This window comes from Hermetia illucens, chromosome 3 (genome assembly GCF_905115235.1).
Source record: "Hermetia illucens chromosome 3, iHerIll2.2.curated.20191125, whole genome shotgun sequence".
NCBI classification, from domain to species: Eukaryota; Metazoa; Arthropoda; class Insecta; order Diptera; family Stratiomyidae; genus Hermetia; species Hermetia illucens.
The window spans coordinates 161247737-161271873 of record NC_051851.1 but is presented as its reverse complement, the minus strand read 5'-3'; the positions used below and the strand labels follow the sequence as shown (position 1 = coordinate 161271873).

At 45.1% G+C, this 24137-nt stretch overlaps 1 protein-coding gene across 2 annotated transcripts in view; it reads left to right on the top strand.

Annotated features, from left to right (window-relative positions):
* The window catches only part of LOC119652674 (glutamate receptor ionotropic, kainate 2), a 51090-nt gene that overhangs the window by 3656 nt on the left and 23297 nt on the right, over positions 1-24137 (top strand). For both annotated transcript variants that reach the window (XM_038056940.1, XM_038056939.1), the window contains exons 4-12: positions 1671-1877; positions 7550-7761; positions 18260-18448; positions 18505-18657; positions 18761-19005; positions 19210-19399; positions 19474-19697; positions 19975-20112; positions 20230-20428. In XM_038056940.1, coding sequence (XP_037912868.1) covers positions 1671-1877; positions 7550-7761; positions 18260-18448; positions 18505-18657; positions 18761-19005; positions 19210-19399; positions 19474-19697; positions 19975-20112; positions 20230-20428 — 1757 coding nt within the window. The remainder of the gene's footprint in view (positions 1-1670; positions 1878-7549; positions 7762-18259; positions 18449-18504; positions 18658-18760; positions 19006-19209; positions 19400-19473; positions 19698-19974; positions 20113-20229; positions 20429-24137) is intronic.

Below are 24137 nucleotides of genomic sequence, written 5' to 3'. Positions count from 1 at the left end.
CTCCTGCTAATACTAGACCCGACTGGTTGATCAGTGCCTTTGAGGTATGCGTGATAGAATTAGTTTTCCCCGATCGATCGAAGAGAGTTTTACTACCGAAGTCCAATGAGCAACTGCGACATCTATCGTCATACCGCCAGTTAGAAAGGGCTATTTATAAAATACTTTTCCCTCTGATAGAATTTAGAGTTGGCCTATCGGAGCCCCAACCATTGCCATTGATGCCATGTCCTTCAATGCTAAGAATAAATAAGAGTCGTGTAAATTTTAAATTTTCTTGGATTTTGGCCAGCCCCTCCGTCAATGGATTTTACGCAATACCACGCGTTCCAGGCTTCGAAGAGTAAAAATTCTGGCTTTTTTCGGAATCTGGGCCGCCTCCCCTTTCGATCAATTTATTGCGGCGCCATCATGGCAGGAGCACCACAGGATACCAACCATAAGAAAAGGAAGATGATTAGTGTATAGGTTACGGGTTATTCAAAATCGGTTGTTAAGTATCTAGGTGTGATGATTGACGCAAAAATCAATCTCGCCATATCTGGGAAGAAGCGACAAATACCAACGCGGCCCGAGTAGTGAGTAGTGAACCATTCTTTATTGGTGACCAGAGGTGGCAAGGAGAGAGATGGGGCAGCAGACTTGTCGGCCGAGTCAACACTAAGTCGCCAAGGAGAACCTTCAAGTAGTGCAGCGGGAAGCTCTGTATTCGCATTGACTAGCTGGTCGTGAAGCAGTGGGCGAATTCTCCAAAGCTCTGGGCGATCAGACCAGAGTCAGCACGTTGACTCATCTGACGGAAATTGTCCACAAATCCTCACCAGAGGTTATCTCGTACCATGGGAATCCGAATAGTTTTCCGAGTTCATATGTCTCACGAAAATTCCTAGGGGATATGTTCTTGGCCCGGTTATTTGTAGTTTGGCCTTTGTAGTAGTTTCATGGGAGTTGTGATTATGCCTACATGGGGGACAAAGCTCGTTGTAGGCTCAAGCGTGGAGTTGTGCTGTACTATTCGGGTTAGTACCCTTTAGGGCTTTAGGTAGGTCTTGCCTCCACTTGTATGAATGCTGAGCTTGCATTCAGCAAAAGCTGGTACTGTTTTGTCAGCCACAGCGAGCCCCTGATTGTAGTCACCAAATCAATCATTAAAACCGCCAGTACTTATTTTATTAAACTCGACATCAGTTTGGGAGGAAGCACTGGCATGTAAGAGTAATCCGCCGGGAGCCTATCGCCTAATGATGTTAGGAGTGAGAAGCGCCTTTAGAACAAGTTCAAATGAGACAGCCTGTTTTATTGCAGATTTCCTGGTATGTGAAATATACTGTCTGTACTAAAGAAGGAGAATGAATCTACCTGAAAAGGATACAGAATACTGGAGAGCGTCAGGGCAAGAATCACTGAAAAAGTGTCAATAACGGTGGGTTGACTCGTAAAGGGGTTACTGCATCACCCCCCTTCCTGTTCATTCCATGTACTGAGGAATAAATGTGCTTGCCCATACGAAGACCCAGACCATGTCATGTTCACGCGATTTCGGTTATTTTTGGGGTACTGATATACTATTAGTAAATCTTCATTTTATTCTCTCAGTAAATTTATGTAAATAATGTGTTGAATCCTTTTTTTAAAAAAAATATTCAAACCACTTTAATTCTATATTGCAGCTGGCATAGTTAGTTCGATTTGTAAGGCTCTTGAAATACCACATTTTCTGTACGACTGGTTACCGGATGAAAGTGTTGCAGAGAAAGAGGAGCGAACTATGACTTTGAACTTGTTCCCGGAAGGACTACTTTTGGCTGGAGCTTATGCGGATATCGTGGAAGGAATGTCATGGAAGACCTATACTATCTTGTTTGACTCAGATCATGGTAAGTAGTTTATTGTGCTCTTGATCACCACTCTACATACCGGTCCTAGTTTTCCTCGAACGAGGCATACCCCAACTAGAGTCTTGAAGCACTCAGATTTTGGAGATGGCCGCTAGGACAGGACTTATTGTCCTAAATATTGGTAGCTCTCCGATTTTCTGATACCCTGGTTGCGAGGGCACTACACTTAACGTAACCTTTGTTATTGAGTCTTTAGTGTCAACGGTCCAACGGGTGAAGGCACTGGCTGATTGCACGGCCAGTGATCATCAGTTCATTTCCTTTGAAGTGACAAATGACTTCTCTCAATGTTCTGACGTACGGTATGGGGGTTGAGTCTCGGTAAATCGACGAGAGTCACTAGTATATTCAACAATAAGCCTAATCTTGCAATGCATCGACGCCCAAAAGAAAACTCCGACCTGAGAAATAACGTGTGGATTGGTGGACGCAAGCTGCTGGCAGTTACTAATCAGGGACGTTAACAGATAGACATTGGGCCTCGGGTATAAGTTAGTTACTAAAAACTTGGTGTCCATCGATCAGCTTGTCCCATGGAACGATTGAAGATGAATAAATCATAAATCATGTCCATCTCACTCAAGCTGTCGAAGAGAGAGTGAGTGTTGAAGAATGTCCGCTCTTCACTAGGTCCAGTTCGCCCTTCTTTCTGTTTCCGAAGTAAGGGCTGGTTCCCTCAGTAAGGAGATTTATCGCAAGCAACTAGCGCAAGTATAACGGCGAGGGTTTTGCGAGTAGTGCCCGCCTATCGTACAGTGTCGAAGATAGCTGTAACGGTGATAGCCGGAGTTATTCCGATTGCATGCTGCTGAGCGAAGGTTTATATACCTCAGAAAAGGCGAGGGAAATAGGAAAGCCGTCGATGGTGAAGAGAGAGCCAGCACTCTCTGCACATAGCAACAATCTAGTGAAAGAGAATCGAGGATTAGAGGCACCGTGTACAAAGACATCTAGCTGTGCTTCAATCAAAAGCATGGGAAGGATGACTGTTGCCTAACCCAGCTGCTCAGCGGGTACGGGTATTTTCGGTCTTATCTGCACACAATCAGGAAATCACCGTCGCCCGACTGCATTTATTGCAAGCATGTGGCAGATGATGTTTGCCACACCTTTTTCTTTTGCAGAAGAAGTCCAATCGCCATCAGCTTTCTATGAAAGGGTGTCAAGTATCTCCGGACACCATAATCGAGACACGCTCTAGAGCCAGGACGCGTGGAGCCGAGTGGGACGTTATACTTAAGGCATTCTTAAGGCGAAAAAGAGGGAGATGAATAGGAGAGATGTAAGGGTAGCTCAAACTCCCTGAACGACGGGCTCATACACTAAATAGGCCTGGTTTGAGGTAGTGTGTTAAACAGTTCCTGCCCTAGAGGCGCCAGAGGGGTGTTTTAGCCGGTAGTGCTCGTCGGCATAGAGCAAATAGGGACAAGTAAGGAGAGGGAAGGTTGTTGATAAAAAATAAAAACAACAAAGGGCCCAGAATAGACCCCTGTGGGGCACCAGAGGGGGGGGGGGGAGAAGGAGCGGGAGGTGCAGCCGTCAAAAGAGACACGGCAGGATCAGTTGGAAAGGTAAGAGGCAAGCCATAAAACAAGTGGTATGGGAACGCTTAGAGACGAGATTTTGGATAGAATTATCTTGTGATTTACAGTGCCGAAGGCTTTAGCGAAATCAGTCTAAATGGTATGTACTTTTGCCGTGAATTTAGACATATGGCGGCAAAGTTGGTATAGTCAAGCAGGCCAGAGGTAGTGGACCTATGCTTAACGAAGCCGTGTTGCTTCCTCTTTCATTATGTGGTGGCCAAAATAGGCGGACAACCAGTCGTCGACATATCTTTCCACGATTTTGGAACAGGAGAAGAGGAGGAAAATGGGACGGTAATTTTCGACAAGCGTACGATCGCCACTTTTGTGTATGGGGATAATGAGAGCCTCTTTCCACGAGCCAGGAAAATAATTCTCTTCGAAGCTTTTGTTCAAAATAAGAAATAGGGGAAGAGAGATGCACTTACCAGTTTTGAGCAAAAAGAGGTTTGGAAGACCATCGTAGCCAGGTCCGACATTGGCATTAAGTTTGCCAATGAGGCATAAGACAAGGATAGGGGTAAGAAGGGGAATGGTAGACGATACGGGGCAGACTACATCCACTATCGGGAGGAAGGAGGGGGGAAGTCAGAGAATTTAATGGACGGAGGGGATAACTGGGCAGGACAGAGGGAGTTGTCAATGTGGGACCAGTAAGGTTTGAGTTTTCCGCGCTTTAGTGAGTCTTCAACACTGGTCAAATTTCTGGACTTACGTATTTGACCGAGGAACGTAGAGATTTAAAAAAAAAAAAACAAAGTCACCATAGGTTCTAGAAGACTTCTTCCTCGCAGTCTGTTTTGACGTAGTTTTTTATGGGCTTCAGTGGTAAACCAGACGGTCTAAGAGTGTAAGCACTTAGGAGAGGAGGGAACGTAACAAGGAAGAAGATACCCTATGTGAAAGAATCCAAACTGGACTAAGGGTTACTAGTGCCTGGTGCAGGAAGGTGGGACTGCGTAAGCTTGATCACAGAGAGAGATCAACAGAGGTTAAATATTTGGGAATTACGCTAGACTACTGCAATAGTAAGGCCAATGATTACCTATGGAGCGGTAATCTGGGCAGAAAGAACCGAACTCGGCACACAAGCCAGGGAATTACATAAGCTCCAAAGGCTGGCTTGCATGTGTATCAGTGGGGCAATAAGGACATGCCCAACGGCATCCTTGGGGACTATCACTTGGGAGAGCATGGCTGGGACATTCGGCTTAAACCAGCAACTGATTACTTGGTACACTGACGGATCCCCCACAGCAGAGGGAGTGGGTGCAGGTGTCATTGCTGCAAGGAAAATGTACTTTGAGCCAATGGGCATATTCCAGGCGGAAGTATACGCCACAGACAAATGCGAATCCTTTAATCTGCAAAGGAACTACAGGGGGCAGAACATGGCTATTCTCACCGATAGCCAAGCAGCAATCAAGACACTTAGGTCCAACCAGGTGCACTCTAAACTGGTGTGGGGATGCCTTGAGAGACTGAATACACTCGGCTCGTCCAACAAGGTCTGAATACTTTGGGTTCCAGGCCATGCTGGGTTGGAAGGCAACGAGGCAGCGGACGTACTAGCCGAGCAGGGAGTAGGGACGCCTTTACGAAGAACCCTTCTGTGGAATCGGAAACGGTTTCATGGCTATGAATCTAACAAATGAAAAAGAACGGTTGAGGGAACTATACTGGGCGGGTCTACCAGGGATGGAGCAGTCCAGGCTGCTTATTGGGGGAGACGAACCCATACCCACAAAGGACTGCTTAAACCTCACCCAAAAAAACCTCCGAATCATAGTGGGAATTCTCACTGGTCATTGTCAGCTTAACTATCACTTAGGGAAGCTAGGGATATCTACGGATACTGCCTGCAGGTTTTGTGAGGAGTATGACGAAATCTCTATACACGTCCTGGCACAGTGTCCGGCACTTGTGCAAAGTAGGTTGAGGCATCTGGGAGAACACTTAGTACCAGATGCAAAGCTGAAAGATCTGGAAGTAGCGAACATTCTAAAGTTCCTGACGCTTATAGGCCTGCTTGAGATACTATGATCAATAGGTACACTATAACCAGTAAAAGGGGCACAATAGTTCTTTAAGGACCCGGTGCGAATTTCCCGCAACGGAATAATAATAACAAGGAAGAAAATCAGATAAAATGGTATAGAAGGTGTTGAGTACTTGGTCACACGTAAATGGAGAGAGAAGGAGGACCCAGTTGATTACCGCCAGGGCGGAGTTCAGACCTTCGAAGTTCGCCTTACGAAAATTGAACTTGATAAGCTTGCGAACGACTCTTCTGTCGGACAATTTTCTGGGTATCCTGCAGAAAAGTAAAGTGCATGAGCACATATTTAAACATCAATAGGTATGCCCCTATCCTCCTTATGCGGTCGCGCCTGATGAGAGATCTGGCAACTCATCGCAGGAGTCCTGGGGACCTGAAGCGTCGACTGTCGTAGGATCTAACAACAAGAGAGATTAGGTAGGATTGAGCATAGTGATACCTTTTTCCCTGTTCGCAACAATTTTATTTTGAAGGGGTAAGACACTGTCAAGAGGAAATGAAATGGATAAGACTGTGATTTCAAGGTGAGTCATTAAGGGTAAGTTACCTGGATCAGTTAAGACTGGAGCTCACTACACCCTCATTTTCGTGCTTGACAAGCGATATATCCTCGGAAATATATTGAAAAAAATTGCAACCATTTTTATAGACATTTATAAATGTAGAAGTGATGATGGTCGGAGGATTATTATCTTTCGACCTTTATGGCTTCCGGGTTATTACCTCAAACAATAGAGGCAAAATTGAACGATTAATTGGAAAGTGGCTTTGAACTTTGGTCCTGGTACCACCGTGACATTTATGGTCGCTTATAAGTAGCTGCTATGACTCTTCCAACCAATAGCTGGTGGCAGCGTACACCACATCCTCATAAATAAACGTTGCATAATAAAACACTGGAATTGTGTTTCCAAACAATTTATTCGAAGCTGAATAAATTATAGTCAATGGAAATTATGCTTTCGTTATTCAAATTTAACTATCGACAGTACATTCAGAATGGATTTGCAGTGTTGAAAGTCATTTGTTGGAGGATCGTTTTACTCATTCAATAAACCATTGCAGGATACATCCCCGGCTGTTGGGTAGGCAAAATTATGAATATTCCATTAGACGGAACTCGATTCCATACTAACAATTTGTGGCTGCTGTACTACCCAACTAGATAGTATATTTGTGGGTAACTGAGCATCCTATACGGTCGATGTTCAGAACATTGGGTTTACCTCAGGCTCGATAGAAAATATCGCATTACATGCTATCGTTTTGGTTGCTTCTAATGCGCTATCTCACCTCCGGTAATTGGTGTAAGCCCTGTGTAATCGGAATCCGAGCCGATTACTGTTGAACTGTCTGTTCCCACTGATTAGAAATTCAAGGTGTGGTTGGTTTTCAGAGTATGAACACTGACACTCACCCTCCCACTTGAATGAGGAAGCCTCCCAAGTGCTATGTTTCAGTGTCTTTAATAATAATTGGATCAGTTCAAATTTAGCAGGAGCGATTAAGTATGAAATGTGCTGGAGGAATTCCGTTGCTCAAACGATTTCAGTAATTGAATTTTCGATGATCTGATTATCAAGTAAACTCAACAATTCCCAGACCGCCATGCGGAAGGCTTAATGCCAAGACCAAGACCAACTATAAGGATCCAATATTTATTAGCTGCTGTGTGCATATTTATAGACGTATAAGGATAACAGCATTGTATCCTGGCCATATAACTGCCATCCTTTCCGCCATAGCTCATGCACAGAGAAATATGGTTTCTAGCACTTGCCGTTCCCTATTATACTTCACCCCCACAGCAAGGAGAGGAGATAGCCTGCAAAGGATCCAACTTCTCCATCGTATGTGCACACGTCCTCATCCGCACAGCATCTGTTTTCCTACCAATAAATTCTGCTAATAAACATCTGTTAATAAGATCCAATAGGCCTAAGCTGATACATATTGAATTCTTTAGCTCTCTATAATTGTATTATTTTCGTCCTTATTATCCGTAGATATAATGCAATTACAAGATGTTCTACAGCTTCATAGTCCTGGAAATCTTCCGATTGGCTTAAGACGGTTGGGTGAAGGCCCCGATTATCGGCCTCTGCTCAAAGACGTTAAGGCAAGCAACGAACATGTTTTTATCCTTCATTGTTCCTCGGAGAAGATTTTGGATGTTATGCGACAGGCGAATGAGCTAAAAATGCTGGGAGAGTATGAGGTGAGTTTGATGTGATTGTAATGGATTTGGTTGGGTTGAATATTTATTGATTGATTTCAGTTTATGCCTGCATAGTAGGCACGTAGACATGTTCTAGGTTTATGGATAGGACGAAATTGGCTGTAGGCGAAATAATCATAAAGATTGCCTTGCGAGCGTATTCCGTGTATTGCCATAATATCATTGGCTCCTTCTGATTTCCTACAGTGAATAAATTTATTTAAGGTCGTCAAATCTTCCATGTATTACTTCTAGGAAATTTTTCCTATTAAGTTAAAAATAGGTTTTACGGCCAAGAAAAATTCGAAACGATTATCTTTGTGAATGTTCAGAGTGTTAAATTTCAATTTCTGGAGACTTGCAATTGCCTTTTATGTTGTCACTTTCCAATCTCTCTTTATAATTGATATGGAGGTGGAGGTTCCTTTATTAATTTAAGGATATTGGTCATGCTAGGAGCTCTATATTGTTAGAAAAACCCTATTTGCAGAACGTTGTTCATAGCGATGACACATGGTGAAAAAATGAGCAGGATATACGGTTCTGTACCCCTTCTACATTACAGGACTACAGGCTGAATCCTGCCTGTCAGAACCTTCTTCTTTACCCTTACCAGGAAAAAGGGAAGAAGGGGAAGCTGGTAACCTGGATGCTACTGGTTTAACGCCAGTATGTGGAAATGCATCCAAGCGGCCCGGGTATCGTGAACCTGGGAAGGCCCCAAGCCGGCGGCAGAGGAAGGCACTGCGAAGGAAGCTGAAGTACCTTGAATGAGGACATGGACGTAGCTGTACCCCTTGGTACGGTAATGTCCAGAGAAATTGGACGCAAGCAAAGGGAATCTTCGGCGGAAGGAGGGGATAAACTGGTACCCCGGTAAAATCCACATTAGACGCACCAGACTCTCTGTCAGCGGCAATGCGCGCAGAAAGCGTAAGACCAACAAATCTCAAGTGGCCAACGTTTTATTGTGCTCCTCACCAGGGCTTACATCCAGGGAGGTGATCAAATCAGCGAGAAAGATCTCAATGAAGCTGGTCCCGGATGCGGACGTATGCGCAAGCTGTAGCCTCAGTTCTGACTGCTGCCGTGGGAGTTTCCTCCAAGGATGGCAAAATGTCAGAGGGACAATTTACTATCCTTCGGGAATGCCTGTGGAAAAAAATGCTGGAGTCTGGAACGAAGCCACGATTTAACAATCAAAGTTTTCGCAATGCACTTCTCCATTTGGAGTGCACTGACGAGGCTGCCTGAAAGTGGCTCCAGCAGGCAATCCCGGCTTTGAATTCCGGCGGTCGGCTCAAGTTCACTATTGGGAACATTGCGCTACGTGGGGTAGAATATGTCAGATGTTGGTTATCGGGCCCTCGAAAGAAGGCAAAGTACATCATCCGCATGCTGGGTGAACAGAGTCCGGACATGGACTTTGGACACTGGAGGGTAAAGTTTATGAATGTCAGGAAGGACAAATCTACAAAGGTGGAGGATTTCAACTTGGTTTTCGAACTGGACCAAAAGAGTCTGAATGTGTTCAGGGGAAGTCACCATATGGTGCTCCACTTTTTCCTACATAGACTGAAATTCAGTCATATCAGGAAACTGTAGAGCATTATCTCCATTTTGAGAACGAAGAACAATGATGGTTCAACTCCCACAATATAGAGCAAATCGCAGCATCTTCGGTGCACTCTCCCACAATGGAGCTGCGTGCGAAGGATAGTGCATACATTGACGGAACCCCCGTATGGGCGTTCGCACTGGTGAAGGGGCTACAGAGTGAATCTTGCTAGTAACTTCTCCTACATCTTCCAAGGAACAGGCGGAAGATAGGGAAGCCAGAGACGTGAACGGAACTAACTTGATGCCAGTTCGAGTGATCGAATCTATGCAAACCGGACACCGCAAATCGGTTAAGGCGCTAAGTGGAAAACAGACGAATGCTCTGCGGGATGAGATAAGACCTCTTTTATGGAGGAGGAAATGGGAACTGCTCCAAGTGCACCTTTCTTCAGACAAATCAAACATGAGAGGATCGAGCTTCTGGCGTACGGTGTGGGGGAAACCCCGTCACACGCGGACCGCGGCATACGTTTTTAACAGTTTTTCATTACATATTAGACTAAGTTTATGTCGAAAAACATAAAGGTTTGTCAAATTAACCTACAGAATACCAGAACCTCTTCCTATCTGCCGGCAGCGAAGCTGAAAAAGCTGCAGAACTGCCCCTAGATTTCTCTGGTGCAAGAGTCATGGGTTCGATTTAACATAATCTGTGGCATTGGATCAGTAAAGGGGGCTAGGATCTTCTGCGATGAAAGATTCATAAGACCGAGAGCTTGTGTTCTAATGTCAAGAGGGTTAGAGGCAACCATGCTGAGACGGTTCTGTTTTCAGGACTTAGTTACGGTCATCGTACAAAATCTGATTAACGGCGAGAGGAAAAACATATAGTTGCCTCCGCTTATTTACCCTATGATTATTTGTATCATTTACTCACACAAGAGCTAAAGGGTCTGGTTCCGTATGCAGAATCAAGTGGTCTCAAACTCTTCATAGGTTGCGATATGAATGCTTAACATATTTGCTGAGGCAGTAGCAAATGCAATCCAAGAGGAGAGAAGCTATTTGATTTCATCATTTCGGGCGGTCTCATGGCCGCAATCGTAGGGTGCGCCCCTATGCTCGTGGGACCGAGAAGAAGTGAAGCAATTGACCTAACAATCTGTACTTCAAAAGTGTTAGAATTGATTACACACTGGCGGGTTCTAGACGAGGTCTCACTGTCAGGTTACCCATATCTAGAATTCGATATGACTTGCGGGCGAACAGTCTGCAATACAAAGACGAAATCTTAGATAAACGAATTGGATAAAGTTCAATGAATTTCTTGGCAATAGAGTTCCCTAGGCGACTAAGAACTCCTTTGGCGCTTGAAGATCAATCGGAAACTCTGAACTGCACACTTTTAGGGAGCTATGAAGAGGCTTGTCCTACTTCCCGAGGCCAAAGCTGTAAAACGGTTCCTTGGTGGAATCGGGAACTGCAAGCGTACTGTGAGGAACTGGAAATGGAAAGTGAGAGGGATGAGTCGGCCAAGTTGAACTCTTTTAGAAAACCCCACGGTACTTTCACGAGCTCGAGGCTGGAATCAGTACAGACCCTCCTGGAAGTACACCACCCGCGAGAACAGGTCAGACAAGTGGTAAGGGGAGAGTTGGCGGTTCTTACAACCCCTTCAACAAGTGCTGCAGGGGGAACTGGAACACAGTGAAAGCTGTTGTTACCTATGAAAAGATGAGAGCTGTCATATTGTCCTTTGAACATTTCAAAGCACCTGGTATGGATGGCATCTATCCAGCAATGCAAAAGGAGGGTATGGAGCACTTACAGCGATTGCTAAGACATATTTTTCTAGCAAGTCTTGTTTTGGCTTCTTCGCAGAAGGTGAAGGTAGTCTTCATACCGAAACTCGGGGAAGATGACTATTCAAATCCAAAGAGCTTCAGACAGATGAGCTTTACTTCATTCTTGTTGAAAGGTTTGGAGAGACGGGTTGAGCGTTACATTCGTGGGAAGACACTTAAGTCGCACCCACTTAATGAAAACCAACATGCTTACCAGCGTAGAAAGTCCTGTGAGTCTGTATTTCATTTTTTGGTTTCAAAGATAGAGGATGCAACTCTGAAGGGTGAGTATGCGATAGGTCTGCTCGTGGACATTAAAGAGCCGTTTGACTGTGCGCCTTTTCAAAAACTCTGTGATGCCGCCACAGCGCATTCTGTTGATGATGCTTGAATTAAGTGGGTCCATGCTATTTTGTGTTGAAGTGGTTGTCGATCGCCACCTAACAGCAGAAGCAACGAAAGGTTGCCTCCAAGGAGGTGTGCTGTCGCCACTTCTGTGTAGTATGCTGATAGACTCATTACTATGCGAACTGCAAAATTTGCCAATGCACGCTCAGCGAGTTTGGAACGGTGTGTAGAAATATACAGCGTGCCGTTGATCTGATAGACATTTGGTGCCTTAGGCATGATCCTTCAGTTAATCCAAATAAAACCACAACAAAAAGAAATGAAATATCGGGGAGTCAGTCTATATAAAAAGCTTCATTGAAACAAAAATGAAGAGGTAAATTTGAAACGGACTCTCATAGCTTATGGGCTGTGCAAACGGACCTTTGCACTTCAGTATTTGTAGGTCAATTTATTTGGTAAATATTGCACCTTATTTACTCTTCAGATAGGAAACATTACGATCCCAAGCCCGTAGTAGAGTGAGTACTCCGTTTGTTCCCCAACCTTCTTATTTTATTATATTGTTCAGGAATACCAATAGTAAGAAAAGTTCCCAATCGGTCCAATGGGTCTTCTCTCCTGCTATGATGCTCAGCAACATCCAGATGGACGATGCCTTACGTTCTTCATTTGAAAGCGATAGCAACTCACGACACCTTCCTTCTTCAGTGTTAGTCGTGGACCCTCCCACACGCCCTTGAGTGCGGAATAGTACTATTTGAGCCAATCGATCGTGTTTCGTGACGAGATAGGGTAGTTTTTACGGACGACAGTAGAGTCTTGTGAGACATATGGCAGTTGGGAGAATACCAAAAAAACCATTAAAGGTATTTGTTGTCAATTATGGATACAGAGCGAATACACTTAAAATAAAACTATCAAACTTTGACCCCAAGCACAGCATTGGTAAACTATAAGGCGTTCACTATTTTGACATTCTTATATACAGTTCCTCCTCGTCCTCAAGGAGACATTAAATGAGTGTCCATACACAAAATACACAAAATTTGGGCCAACAATAAAGTAGGCGAACCCGTCAAACCTCATAAGGAAGTCTTGTTCTACATTCAGTAGTTTGCATTTGAGACTGGAACGCGCACGTTGTGCCGAAAACTTCGAAATCTCCGGTCTATAGGGCCTCAGAGTGTTATTCATAGAAATGCCTTTGTCCGTTCAGTAGCGTGGTTGGCTCGTTTGGATCGTTTGCGTCATTTTTCTCGGTCATAAGGCCACCAAAGGACTAAGGATGGCCTTTGGACCATCGCCAAATCCCACTTTGTCATTGCACCTGTTCACTCCTTTGCGGAGTTTACAGAATTCACGCAAATTGCTTTTCAGTTTCATTATCACAATACTTAATGTTGCGCATATTCCGGGCCTAATACTTTTTCCGTCCTCTCTTTAGGCCTAAGCAACCTAAAAGTATAGAACACACCTCCTGCGTAGTGCAATATCCTTGCCAGGGCGATAATATCGCAGGATGTTTTTCACCGAGTATATTGCAGGAGGTAAGTGTAACATATTGGCCAACTTAAGAGGGTGATTCCAATATTAATAAAAGGGATGCCGGTGAATACAAGATACTTGTCTTTCAATCGGGTAGCTGTTGATGAAATGGCAAGTGACCCATTCTAATATTGACAAATTTTCTTTTAACCTGGTAACCATTTTGTAGTTTCAGTGATGTCACTTCACGGAAATTAGAGTCCCAACCTAAAGGCCTTTCAGATCATCAGCCACTTATAACAGTCATTACCGACTTCAGCACTTTTCCCACTCCACCATCTCAGGGTCGCTTGAATGTTTACTAGCTTTAGGTTCCAACACAAGCTTCTGCCATTTTCACACGCGATGCACTGTCTGGCCTAGGAGTTTACGTCTTTGCTCATGGATGGCCAGAGGCAATTTTCAGTGATTAACCGGATCGTCGTCCTGATACCTGGGTGCGCAAGATCGGGTACTACGTGAAATACTTCCTTGTAAAAATCGCCCGTTATGAATGTCCTAAGTCCCTTGTCTGAGGTCTCGCAGATAAGGTAGGAGCTGAAGATAGGAAACTTCTTGAACTTGTATTTGGTGTTTGCCTTCAGGCTTTGAAGCTCTGCGTCGTCTTTCTGCGCTTCGTCGATTGCCATAAAATCCACCGCGGCTGGGACTGCGACATCCGAGATTCGAGACAAAGCGTCCGCGACAACGTTGTCTTTTCGAGACACTTGGGTATCGCATAGCTGGCGAGTTGGCGAGGAGATGCTTTGTCGGGCTTTTTTTGAGCGCGCAAGTAAGGAGCTTGTGGTGAACGCTGTGAATGGCCCGCCCTTATGCGAGAAACGAAAGTATTTAATGGAGCGGTACGCGGTGAGAAGCTCAAGATCATTGACGCTGTAGTTACGCTGAGCTTGGTTGAATTGTTTTGAAAGAAAGCTCAATGGTTGCTAGGTTTGATTCACCCGTTGGTGAAGAGCGGCGTCTACCGCTGCGTTTCATTCATGGACGAACATACTCAAGAACCTTCCCAGATCTTTCACCCTGGTTGGCAGGGAAAAGTTTTTTTTCGCTTCAACCATGTCTGGGTCTGGTTGGATTCCTTCAGGGGTAATCATGTGGCCGAGAAATTTCACCTGCTTCTGTAGGAATTTGTATTTTTCAACGTTTAGAACGCCCAGCCTAAAGGAGACGTTCAGAACCTGCATAGCGTGAGATCCATTCACGACCAAGGCCCTCGACGTACGATTGTGCAAAAATCTCCACCGGAGGTATTACTTTAGGCTACCGCGTGAACCTATCGATGATTGAGAAGCAATACTTGAAGCCATGCCGACCTCGCAAGGGGCCAATAATGTCGATGTAAATCGTACGAACACGCTTTGTAGCCCAAGGAAATGTGCCTACCTCCGTCTGTACATGCTTGGTGACTTTACTTCTGGCACGCGATGCACTGTCTGGCATAGGAGTTAAAATCCTTATTCATTGATGGCCAAAAATATCTACTAGTGGCCAAAAATATCTACTAGTGGCCCCTGGTGTATTGTATGGAATACTTCCTTGAGAAAATGGGCGGAATATATGGCCTAGGTCCTTTTTCAGAGGTCTCGCAGACTATTTCGGAGGTTAAGCCGAAAAGGGGAAACTGTGGAAATTTGTATTTGGAATTGTCCCTGAGGACGCAGTGCTTCAGAGCATTGCGTCATCCTTCTGTGCCTCGGCGATTGCCGAAAAATCGACCCTGGCAGGCATTTTAGCCTCTGAAACGCGTGACAAACCGTCTGCAACTACATTATCCTTGCCGGACACGTGCTGGATGTTCGAAGTAAACTAGCTTATGAAACTCAGTAGCCGGAGTTTTCGAAGGGACGCTTTGTTAGGCTACTGCTTAAAAGCGAAGGTAAGAGGCTTGTGGTCCGTGAACACAGAGTATCAAAAAAACTAATAGCTCACGATCATAGGTGCTGTAGTTCTGTTGAACTGTATTCCATTTCTTGGAAAAGAAGCTCAACGGCTGCCAGATTTGCCTTTAGATGAAGGGCAGCACCTACTGCGATGTCTGAGGCATCGACGAATACACCTAGGGGTGCATCTGTTCGAGGAAATGACAAGAATAAAGCGTCAGCCAGCTGTCGTTTGGCTAGCTCAAAAGTCTGGACGCCTCTGTAGACCGCGTAATCACGCATGAGTCTTTAGTCTTGGGTCCAGACAAGTTGGGATTGAGGATCGCTTTATGTTGTGTGGCTTTGGGCAAGAAACGACAATAAAAGTTTAATATGCCCAAAAACCCTTGCGGATCCTTGACCGTTTTAGGTTGTAGGAAGTCTATGATGGCCTGAATCTTGTCTGCATCCGGTTGGTTTCCCTCAAGGGAGATCATGTGGCCTAAAAACTTTACCTGCTGTTGAAGGAATTTACACTTTTTAACGTTAAGTACAAAACCGGCCTCGAGGAGACGTTGAAAAATGCATGCCAGATGGTCCAAATGTTCAGAAGAAGAGACGCCAAAAACAATATCCATGTAAACGAAACACAAGTTTAAATGTCGTAGGGCAGAGTAAACGAACCTCTGAAAAGTTTGCGCAGTGTTGCACATGCCGAATGTTGAACTCGAAGAGTCCGAGAGGTGTGCAGATAGCCGTTTTCAGTATGTCTCCGAGAGCAACATCGATTTGGCAATCCGTCGGGAAAATACGACAGTTTTTTTTATGGGGGAATTATGGATGAGTGAAATAGGGTACCAGAGGGGAATTGTGTGACATCCAGTGTGTAATCTCCCCAAGGCATCTATTCGCTGTTTGACTTAGGGACCAAATGGAGTGGAGATGACGAACAGTTATTGGAAGGTCTGCAAATACCCTGTCTCATGGGATCGTCTTTCCCTGCAACAGTTAGCTTCTGGGGTTATAGAGGTGCACCTTTCAGAACATCGGGTAGCCGGTATTGTTGACGTGGTGCTGTACATCGTGCTAAACCGGCTCGGAGAAACTACTAGTGATGTTGCGATATTTTCGCAGCAGTGCCGAAATGCGAATGGAAATTTTTCCTGCCGATTTCAAAGAGGTTGCGGGATATATTAAGGCTTTGTTCTGCAGCTCATAGTGACATAGGAAGTCCTCACCTAAAATGGGGGTCCTAATGTCCTCCAAAACGAATCGCCAAGAAAACGTTCCACGCAGTCCGAACCTCAAGTCCACCTGCCTGTAGCCGCAAGTGTGGGTGGGAGAGGAGTTCGCGGCAGCTAGTCACAAGTTTTCAGATATCAACGTGTTTGTACGAGGTACGGGGAGAACCGAAAGCAACGCCCGGTCAGAGGGTCGAATATTGTAAGGCGGTGTGGTACTGCGCTTTGAGTAGCCGTCACCGAGGCACTCAGGGAACCTAGTTTTTTGTTGCATTGAAATTGTATCCGGTGGTGCATATAGTCATTTGAGCTCTGAATTTACGGTGGTACCAGCAAATCGTCGGAGCCGATGAGGGCCCTAGCGTGTGACCCGAAAGCCCTTTTCGGGAAGCACACCTCAACCGTGACAGCGATCGAGATCTACCCTTTCGAATGAAAAGTACCTACAGTCGTCGGAAGTTTGGACACAGCGTTCGCAAGTGTCGTCATCATTGCTTTCGGGTCTTCCACTTCTTGACGTGTCTCTCTAGAGACTTCCACAACCACGGGAGTGCGTACACCTCGTTGACTTTATCGGCTGTGGCAGACTGCACCTCCAGAAACGCCGAGACCGCGCAGGCCAAGATGGTGCAGGTGCTCTTCGGGAGCAGCACTCATCTTGAGTGGCAGAGAGTAGATCGACTTCGGTTGTGAATACTCATTCCTGAGGCTCTGTTGATGCCCCATACCCCACAAAGAAGTGAACAGTAGAGATATAATACGTTATAGGAGTATAGCTCACCTCGAGTATGGGTTAGTCACCAGTTTTAGCTTCTGCAACTTCAATGATACAAGAAATATCCCCTTATGCACGCTTCGAACATTTTAGCGAACAGGTTCGGTCTAGGCTTCACCGAGAGTGTGATAGGCTTGGCCAATATGCAATTCAAGTCCGGACCTTGGTTATCCCCTATTCTAGTGAAGATTTGCAGCAGCTCTATTTCTGGTGGCTGCCAGAATTACCGTCGTATCTGCTGGAGGTATTGTGTTAGTAAAAGAGTTGGATATGTCTGAGTGGTCCCATTACAACTCTACAGACGTTTTCTCCCAGGTTTACGCCCGCCTCTGAACAAACTTCCGTAAAACACTTTTTTCTTGCTGGATAGCCAGCTTGAGATTTCTGGACCTCCCTTAAAGGCGCGCTCTTTTTCCCCCGATTAGTCGTGCCTAGTGCCTTCTGAGTTATTTATCCTGTTCTGTGGCAAGTTGTGTGAAGGTTTGCTGATTTAATAATCCACCATGGAGGCATGGATGTGTCGCAGACTTTGACGAAGAAGTACGGTGCTTCCGATTCCCGACTTGCTATCACTTAAAAGCCAACAAGAATCCTCCGAAGAATTTTTGGCTTCCTACATAAGGATGAACGATTTCGTAGCCTACATAACGACGAAATCTATTAGCGATACCATGACCGTCAGGTTGTGGATAAAATCCGGTTTAATGGGTTACGTTGGGCGGGTCACCTAATCCGTATGGATGAGGATGATCCAGCCCGAAAAGACTTTAAGGGCAATATCTATGGTAGACTATGGTAGAAAAAGAAGACAAGGTAGACCCTGCCTGAGATGGAGCGATGGTGTAGGTCAGGACGTCAGACAGCTGGATATCGAATTGGTGGACCTCGGCGCAAAACCGGGATATCTGGAGTTCCTTATTAAAGCAGGCCTGGACCGAATACCGGTTGTTGCGCCGTTGATGATGATGATGATGATAATTATTGGCAATATGACGACATTAAAACTCCTTACGCCATCAAGGACCCACTTCCACCCTTGACTATTGATTGGAGAAATTTTTGGTTTCATAGAAGGTCAGGACTATGAAGCCATCCTTCGATTTATTCGTTACGAGTAAGGAGGAAGAGTCATAGTTTTCAGGTCTTCACTAACTTCAAAACAACTTATTTAAGTCCAAACGAAATGGACAGTTGCTTAGGGAGAATATGGACAGAAAATGTACATTCATCAATAAATATTTCTACAGGACAAGCTCCATGTACATATATCATGAAGAATGGATGCGATGGAACTCAATTCCTTTACAATTGTCTTCCTTCCAGAGCTATTTCATCCCTTCACTTGACACCCATACCATCGATTTGGAGGATTTGATAAACACACCAGCAAATATTACAACTGGAAGATTAATGGATCCCACTAGTTTTGAGATGAAGAATATCGTTCATGACTGGGAAGAGAGTGAGAAGCGTCAGGACCGACACTACCGTGTTTCATCGGATCGAGTTAAGGCAAGATTCTCCAAAAATGGGTTGGGTCTTCTTTAAATTGAATTTACTATTTGCAGACTAGCATGGTGTTGGTCAATGACGCCGTATGGACATTGGCTAAAGGCTTGAAACATTTAGATTTGTTCGAAGAAATCGAATTGCCTCAAGTTCAGTGCAAGAAGGGCGTACCATGGCCATTCGGTAAACGAATTGTGGAGCAAATTAAAGCGGTGAGTATCTAGTATCCATGGATCCAAGTATGTGGAGATGTACTTGGAACTACCCCAGTGAATTTTCAAAGGATACGTTCACTCACCCTGTTTTGCATTACAGAGAGTAGACGAGGGAGCAACAGGCCGTATTGAGTTCAATGAGTACGGACAGCGAACTTTCTTCACCATTCGCATTCTGGAGTACAACAGCCCCGAATTCCATGACATAGCCGTCTGGGATCCGGTTAAACGACTTGGCGAAATTATTGATCCGGATGAACATTACTCCAAGAAGATAGAGGAGAAGCTGCATAACAAAACATTCACGGTTGTCTCACGGATCGGTGCACCATTCCTTCTCAACAGGTACTTATTGGATCACGATGGTTTCCCACGCATAAATCAGGTGGAAGTGCTCGCGTGGCACTTGTGCCACATATTCCTCTTATCCACCCAAGGATAATGCGAATCACATTATTATTTCGACAGATTTTTCCAAATTGAATGTTTCATCTTTTTTCGTTTTAAGTATGTATCTCGGCGTTGCCTTCATTGAATATTCTATTACAGGGAGCCGAAAGAGGGTGAGATTTTGGAGGGCAATGCTAGGTTCGAAGGGTACTCCTTAGACTTAATCGATGCCGTGGCTCAGCTTCTTGGAGCCAGTTATAAATTTGTTCTTACCCCGGACGGGAAATATGGAGCTTATAATAAAGTTACAAAACAATGGGATGGATTGATACGACAACTGCTTGACGGGGTGAGTGTTTTTGTGATAGGTCCCGATATCGTCCTTTGTCATCTTCCTAATGTAATTTCGTATATAAATTTCAGAAAGCTGACTTGGCTATTTGCGATCTGACGATAACATCAGCTCGACGAAAAGCAGTCGATTTCACATCACCTTTTATGTCTCTGGGGATTAGTATCCTGTTCCTGCGAGCAACACCTGCACCACCCGATTTATTCTCATTTCTATCCCCGTTCTCGTTTGAGGTGTGGGTGTACATGGGATCCGCTTTGCTATTGATTTCTTTGTTGCTTTTCGCATTGGCAAGGTACGTGATTATAATCTCTTTGAAATTTAGGATTGTGATATTTCTCCAGGGCTTAGTAATTCCATTGGTTTACCGAGCGTCCTTCCCAAGCAAAGTTTCAGCGCTGATAAGACGAACTTTAGTTAAATGAAACCTTTTCACGTTTTCAACAAATCGCTTTGCTAACAGAAGCGACCCATTGGCTTCCTTATTAATTTATATAGATTAGCTTTAACTTTGCTTCCTGCCACGTCCTGCGTTCAATAGACTGGATATAATGGCTCAATTTTTCCTACAGAATGTGTCCCGACGACTGGGAGAATCCACACCCTTGCGATCCGAATCCGGAAGAAGTTGAGAATGTTTGGGATTTGAAAAATTCAATGTGGCTCACTATTGGATCACTTATGGGTCAAGGATGCGACTTACTTCCAAAGTGAGTATCTTTGGTGGTAGCTTCCTGTGTAATCCGCATGAAAGAAAGTACTTTAAGTGCTACCAGAAGTTCTTTAGAACGAATTAACGATGCACATATATTATCATTGTAATTCAGGGCAGCGTCGACGAGACTCCTAACGGGAATGTGGTGGTTCTTCGCCCTCATGATGCTCAACTCCTATACAGCCAACTTGGCAGCATTCTTAACAAAATCGATGTCTGCCGACGATATTAAAAGTGCAGAGGATTTAGCATCGCAGAGTAAGATAAAATATGGTGCGGTTACGGGTGGCAGTACGATGTCATTTTTCAAGGTACGAGTGGTGTATTGTTGTGGCTACAGAAACTCCTTCAATAGAGGATATTGTTCCTGCTTTGTTCCAACACATTATTTCCGTTGCTACTGAGTAGAATAGACTTGAAAGCATTCATTTGCGTAGAAGCGTATATTTGCATTGCGGTCGGGGGAAAAAGTGGCTTTTGTTCAATTTAAATCTATTCCTTTCTAAAGGATTGAAAATAGGATTTCCGTTTCTCCTTGGAAAATGCTTTTCCGTTCTCGCTATGATTTTTATTTGCATGACATATTTTATAACCATTGTTTTCCGAGAAAAATATTTTCCACCTGAAATTTTGATGTTTCGCAAGGGTGGATTCTGCGTGAAGTACGTAAGGTGGGCCGTTCGGGGAGTCTATTTATTCTGGTAAGTGATTAAGGGAGGAAGTAGAAATGTTTACTGGCAGGATTTAAATTTTCTTCGTTGTATAATATAAACGACTCAAATCGAATGGATTCATGGGAAATATTCCCTTCTGGTATTTGTCTGAATTATCTGAAAGGGACGATTAATTTCAACGAATCTGATTTTTCTTGGTAATACCACAGTCTTGAAAGGTCTAAGAAATCGTAGGTTCATCCGTAGAAATGTTTGCAACTCATTGGATCCTATTCTTCCGCCTTCTTTCCTTTATTTGTTGATATTTAGCTCATTCCATGTAATCTACCTTCGTATTATGTGTCTGCGATTATATATATGAACTATTGTGATTTAAGGGTCAAAAGGCCACGAAAATATTGTTATGGATTGTCACTTGAGATGGAGATAAAGCAAATGTCAACAACACGTGGACATTTTTCGTCCTTTTATCTTTTGCTGAAAGTGATAATCCTGCGATTATGTGTGGGGTTGATAGGCTACAAAGGGGTGGTTTTCTTGCCTAGGTATTGTACAGTCATTGTTGGGTGTTTTGTACATTAAAATAGGATTAACATTGAATTCATTATTGGAGGTGAGGCGAAGTGGTTGCTTATATATGGCAAAGTTGCTGGTTGTCAACCATTCATGTTAGCTTCGAACTAAGTTGACTGCCCAATCAATCTGATGGTGAAATTACATGGTGGCGATGAAATTAGAATTAGTTTCATACGAACATAGTAGATAGGTTCAAGAAAATGGGAGGGCTTCCGGAGTGCATCGGTCCTCACCAGAACATGGGTACAAACTTCAGCAACTCGTTCGACAGGGTATCTGCAGGCCCTCAAACAGCTGTTGGTCTTCCCCACTGCATATGATCCCTACGCCAAACGGCGAATGGCGCCCATGTGGGGATTTCACAAGGCTAAATGCACAGACTGTTCCTGACCGATATCCAATTCCACTCATCCACGATTTTGCGCATCACCGCATCTTTTCGACCTTGGACTTAACCAAACCTTATCATGAAATCTCTGTAACTCCAGAAGACATACCAAAGACGGCAATATGCACACCCTTTGGACTCTTCAAGTTTACCCGGATGATTTTCGGATTGTGCAATGCGGCGCAAACCTTTCAAAGGTTCATCCACTCGGTCGTGCGAAACCTCGACTTCTGTTCCGTATATTTGGATGATGTTTTGGTCGCTTCTTCCTCAGAGTCTGAGCACTTAGCCCATCTCGAGTGCATTTTTCCGTGTTAGTCCTAAACGTTGAGAAATGTAAGTTCTTTCAAACACAAGTGAGATTCCTTGGCCACTCCATTTCCTCTGAAGGAATACAACCCGACTCAGACAAGGTGCAAGCGATTACAAGCTTCCCGCGTCCGAAAACTGTAAAGGATTTACGGAGGTTCTTGGGCATGCTAAATTTCTATCGTCGTTTCCTGCCCAAGACCGCCCAACACCAGTCCGTTTTGAACGCGTACTTGTCTGGCCCCAAAACTAAGGACACACGAGAGATCGTGTGGTCTGAAGAGGCTGTCCGCGCGTTCAATAAATCCCGACAGCAATTGGCTGATTCTACACTCTTGGCATTTCCTCTGCAAGATGCACCTCTAGCCGTTTTTGTTGATGCCTCTGACAACGCAGTAGGGGCTGCACTTCACCAAAAGGTGAATCACGTCTGGCAGCGGTTGAGCTTTTTCTCTAGGCAGTTGAACCCTGCTCAACGGAACTACAGTACCTACGATCGTGAACTGCTCGCCGCGTACTTGAGCATCAAATACTTCCGCTTCTCCCTTGAAAGCAAGCCGTTCACAGTGTTCACGGACCATAAACCTCTCGCATATGCTATGAAACAAAAGCCCGACAAAGCGTCCCCTCGTCAGCTTCGACATTTGAGCTTTATAAGCCAGTTTACGTCAGACATCCAGCACGTGTCCGGCAAAGACAACAAAGTTGCTTATGCTTTATCTCGTATCTCCGAGGTTACCATCCCCGCTTCACTAGACTTCTCGACTATTGCTAAGGCTCAGGAGGATGACGCAGCACTTCAGAGCCTCAAATCCAACCACAAATACAAATTTCGGGAGTTGCCCATCTTCGGCTCGAACCTCACTCTCTGCTGCGAGAACTCGGAAAAGGAACCTCGGCCATATATTCCGGCCACCTTTCGCAAGGAAGTGTTCCACGCGGTTCACGACTTAGCGCATCCAGACATCAGGTCAACAAATCGGTTAGTCACCGATAAATACTGGTCCAGAGAGTGCATTGCATGCCAAAAGTGTAAAGTTACCAGGCATGTAAGGAAAGAAGTGGGCTCATTCCCCCGCACTTACAAGCGGTTCCACACCATAGACCTCGACATAGTAGGGCCTTTGCGAGACTCGCACGGTTACAAGTATTGCCTCACAATCATTGAGAGCTTTACGCGGTGGCCTGAGGCAATACCTCTGAAAGACATTACGGCGAAATCTTGTGCCGAAGCCCTCTGTCGAGAGTGGATACCTCGCTTTGGCGTCCCTGCAGTGGTCATCATTAACCAGGGAATGCAATTTGAGTCCACCCTTTTCTCGAAGTTAGGCAAACTCCTGGAGTTCAAACGCCAGCGGAATACTGTATACCACCCCCAATCCAATGGGATGCTAGAACGTTGGCACCGGAAGCTGAAAGCCGCCATTATGGCACGCGACGGTCCGTCCTGGACCCAAATTTTGCCTCTCGTCCTACTCGGCCTACGTACAACCCGCCGAGAGAAATTTGCTGCCAGCCCTGCGGAGCTGGTATACGGGGAGAACCCGAGACTCCCAAGTGATCCGGTATTCGACGACAGATCGGGTCTCACACAGTCGGGGTTGGTGCGTCAGCTGAGAGACAATCCCCGACTTATCAAGGCCACTCCTCCCATCCAACACTCGTCCGCACCTGTCTGTGCGTCCAAGGAACTGGACACGTGTACGCACGTCCTGGTCAGGACGAAGGCCGTCCGGAAGCCGCTGCAGCCTCCTTATGAAGGTCCGTACCGCGTTCTCGAACGGAGAGAACATTTCTTCCAGCTCGGGATCGGTGGACTCAAAAAGGCGGTTTCCCTATCCAGGCTGGAACCCGTGTGCACCCCTAAACAACGGCGCGTTCGCTTCAAGGACTGATGGGGAACACAGTTCCGGATTCGGTCGCTGAAACCCCTCGGTTTCATCTGGGTGCGTAGTGATGTGGCGCGGCATTCGAAATTTATTTCGAATGTTGCGAATACCAGTGGACAGATGACGCCACCAGCGCTCTCCACTCAGTTTAGACCTCGCCACAGGAGTGGAGAGCAGAGTGCCA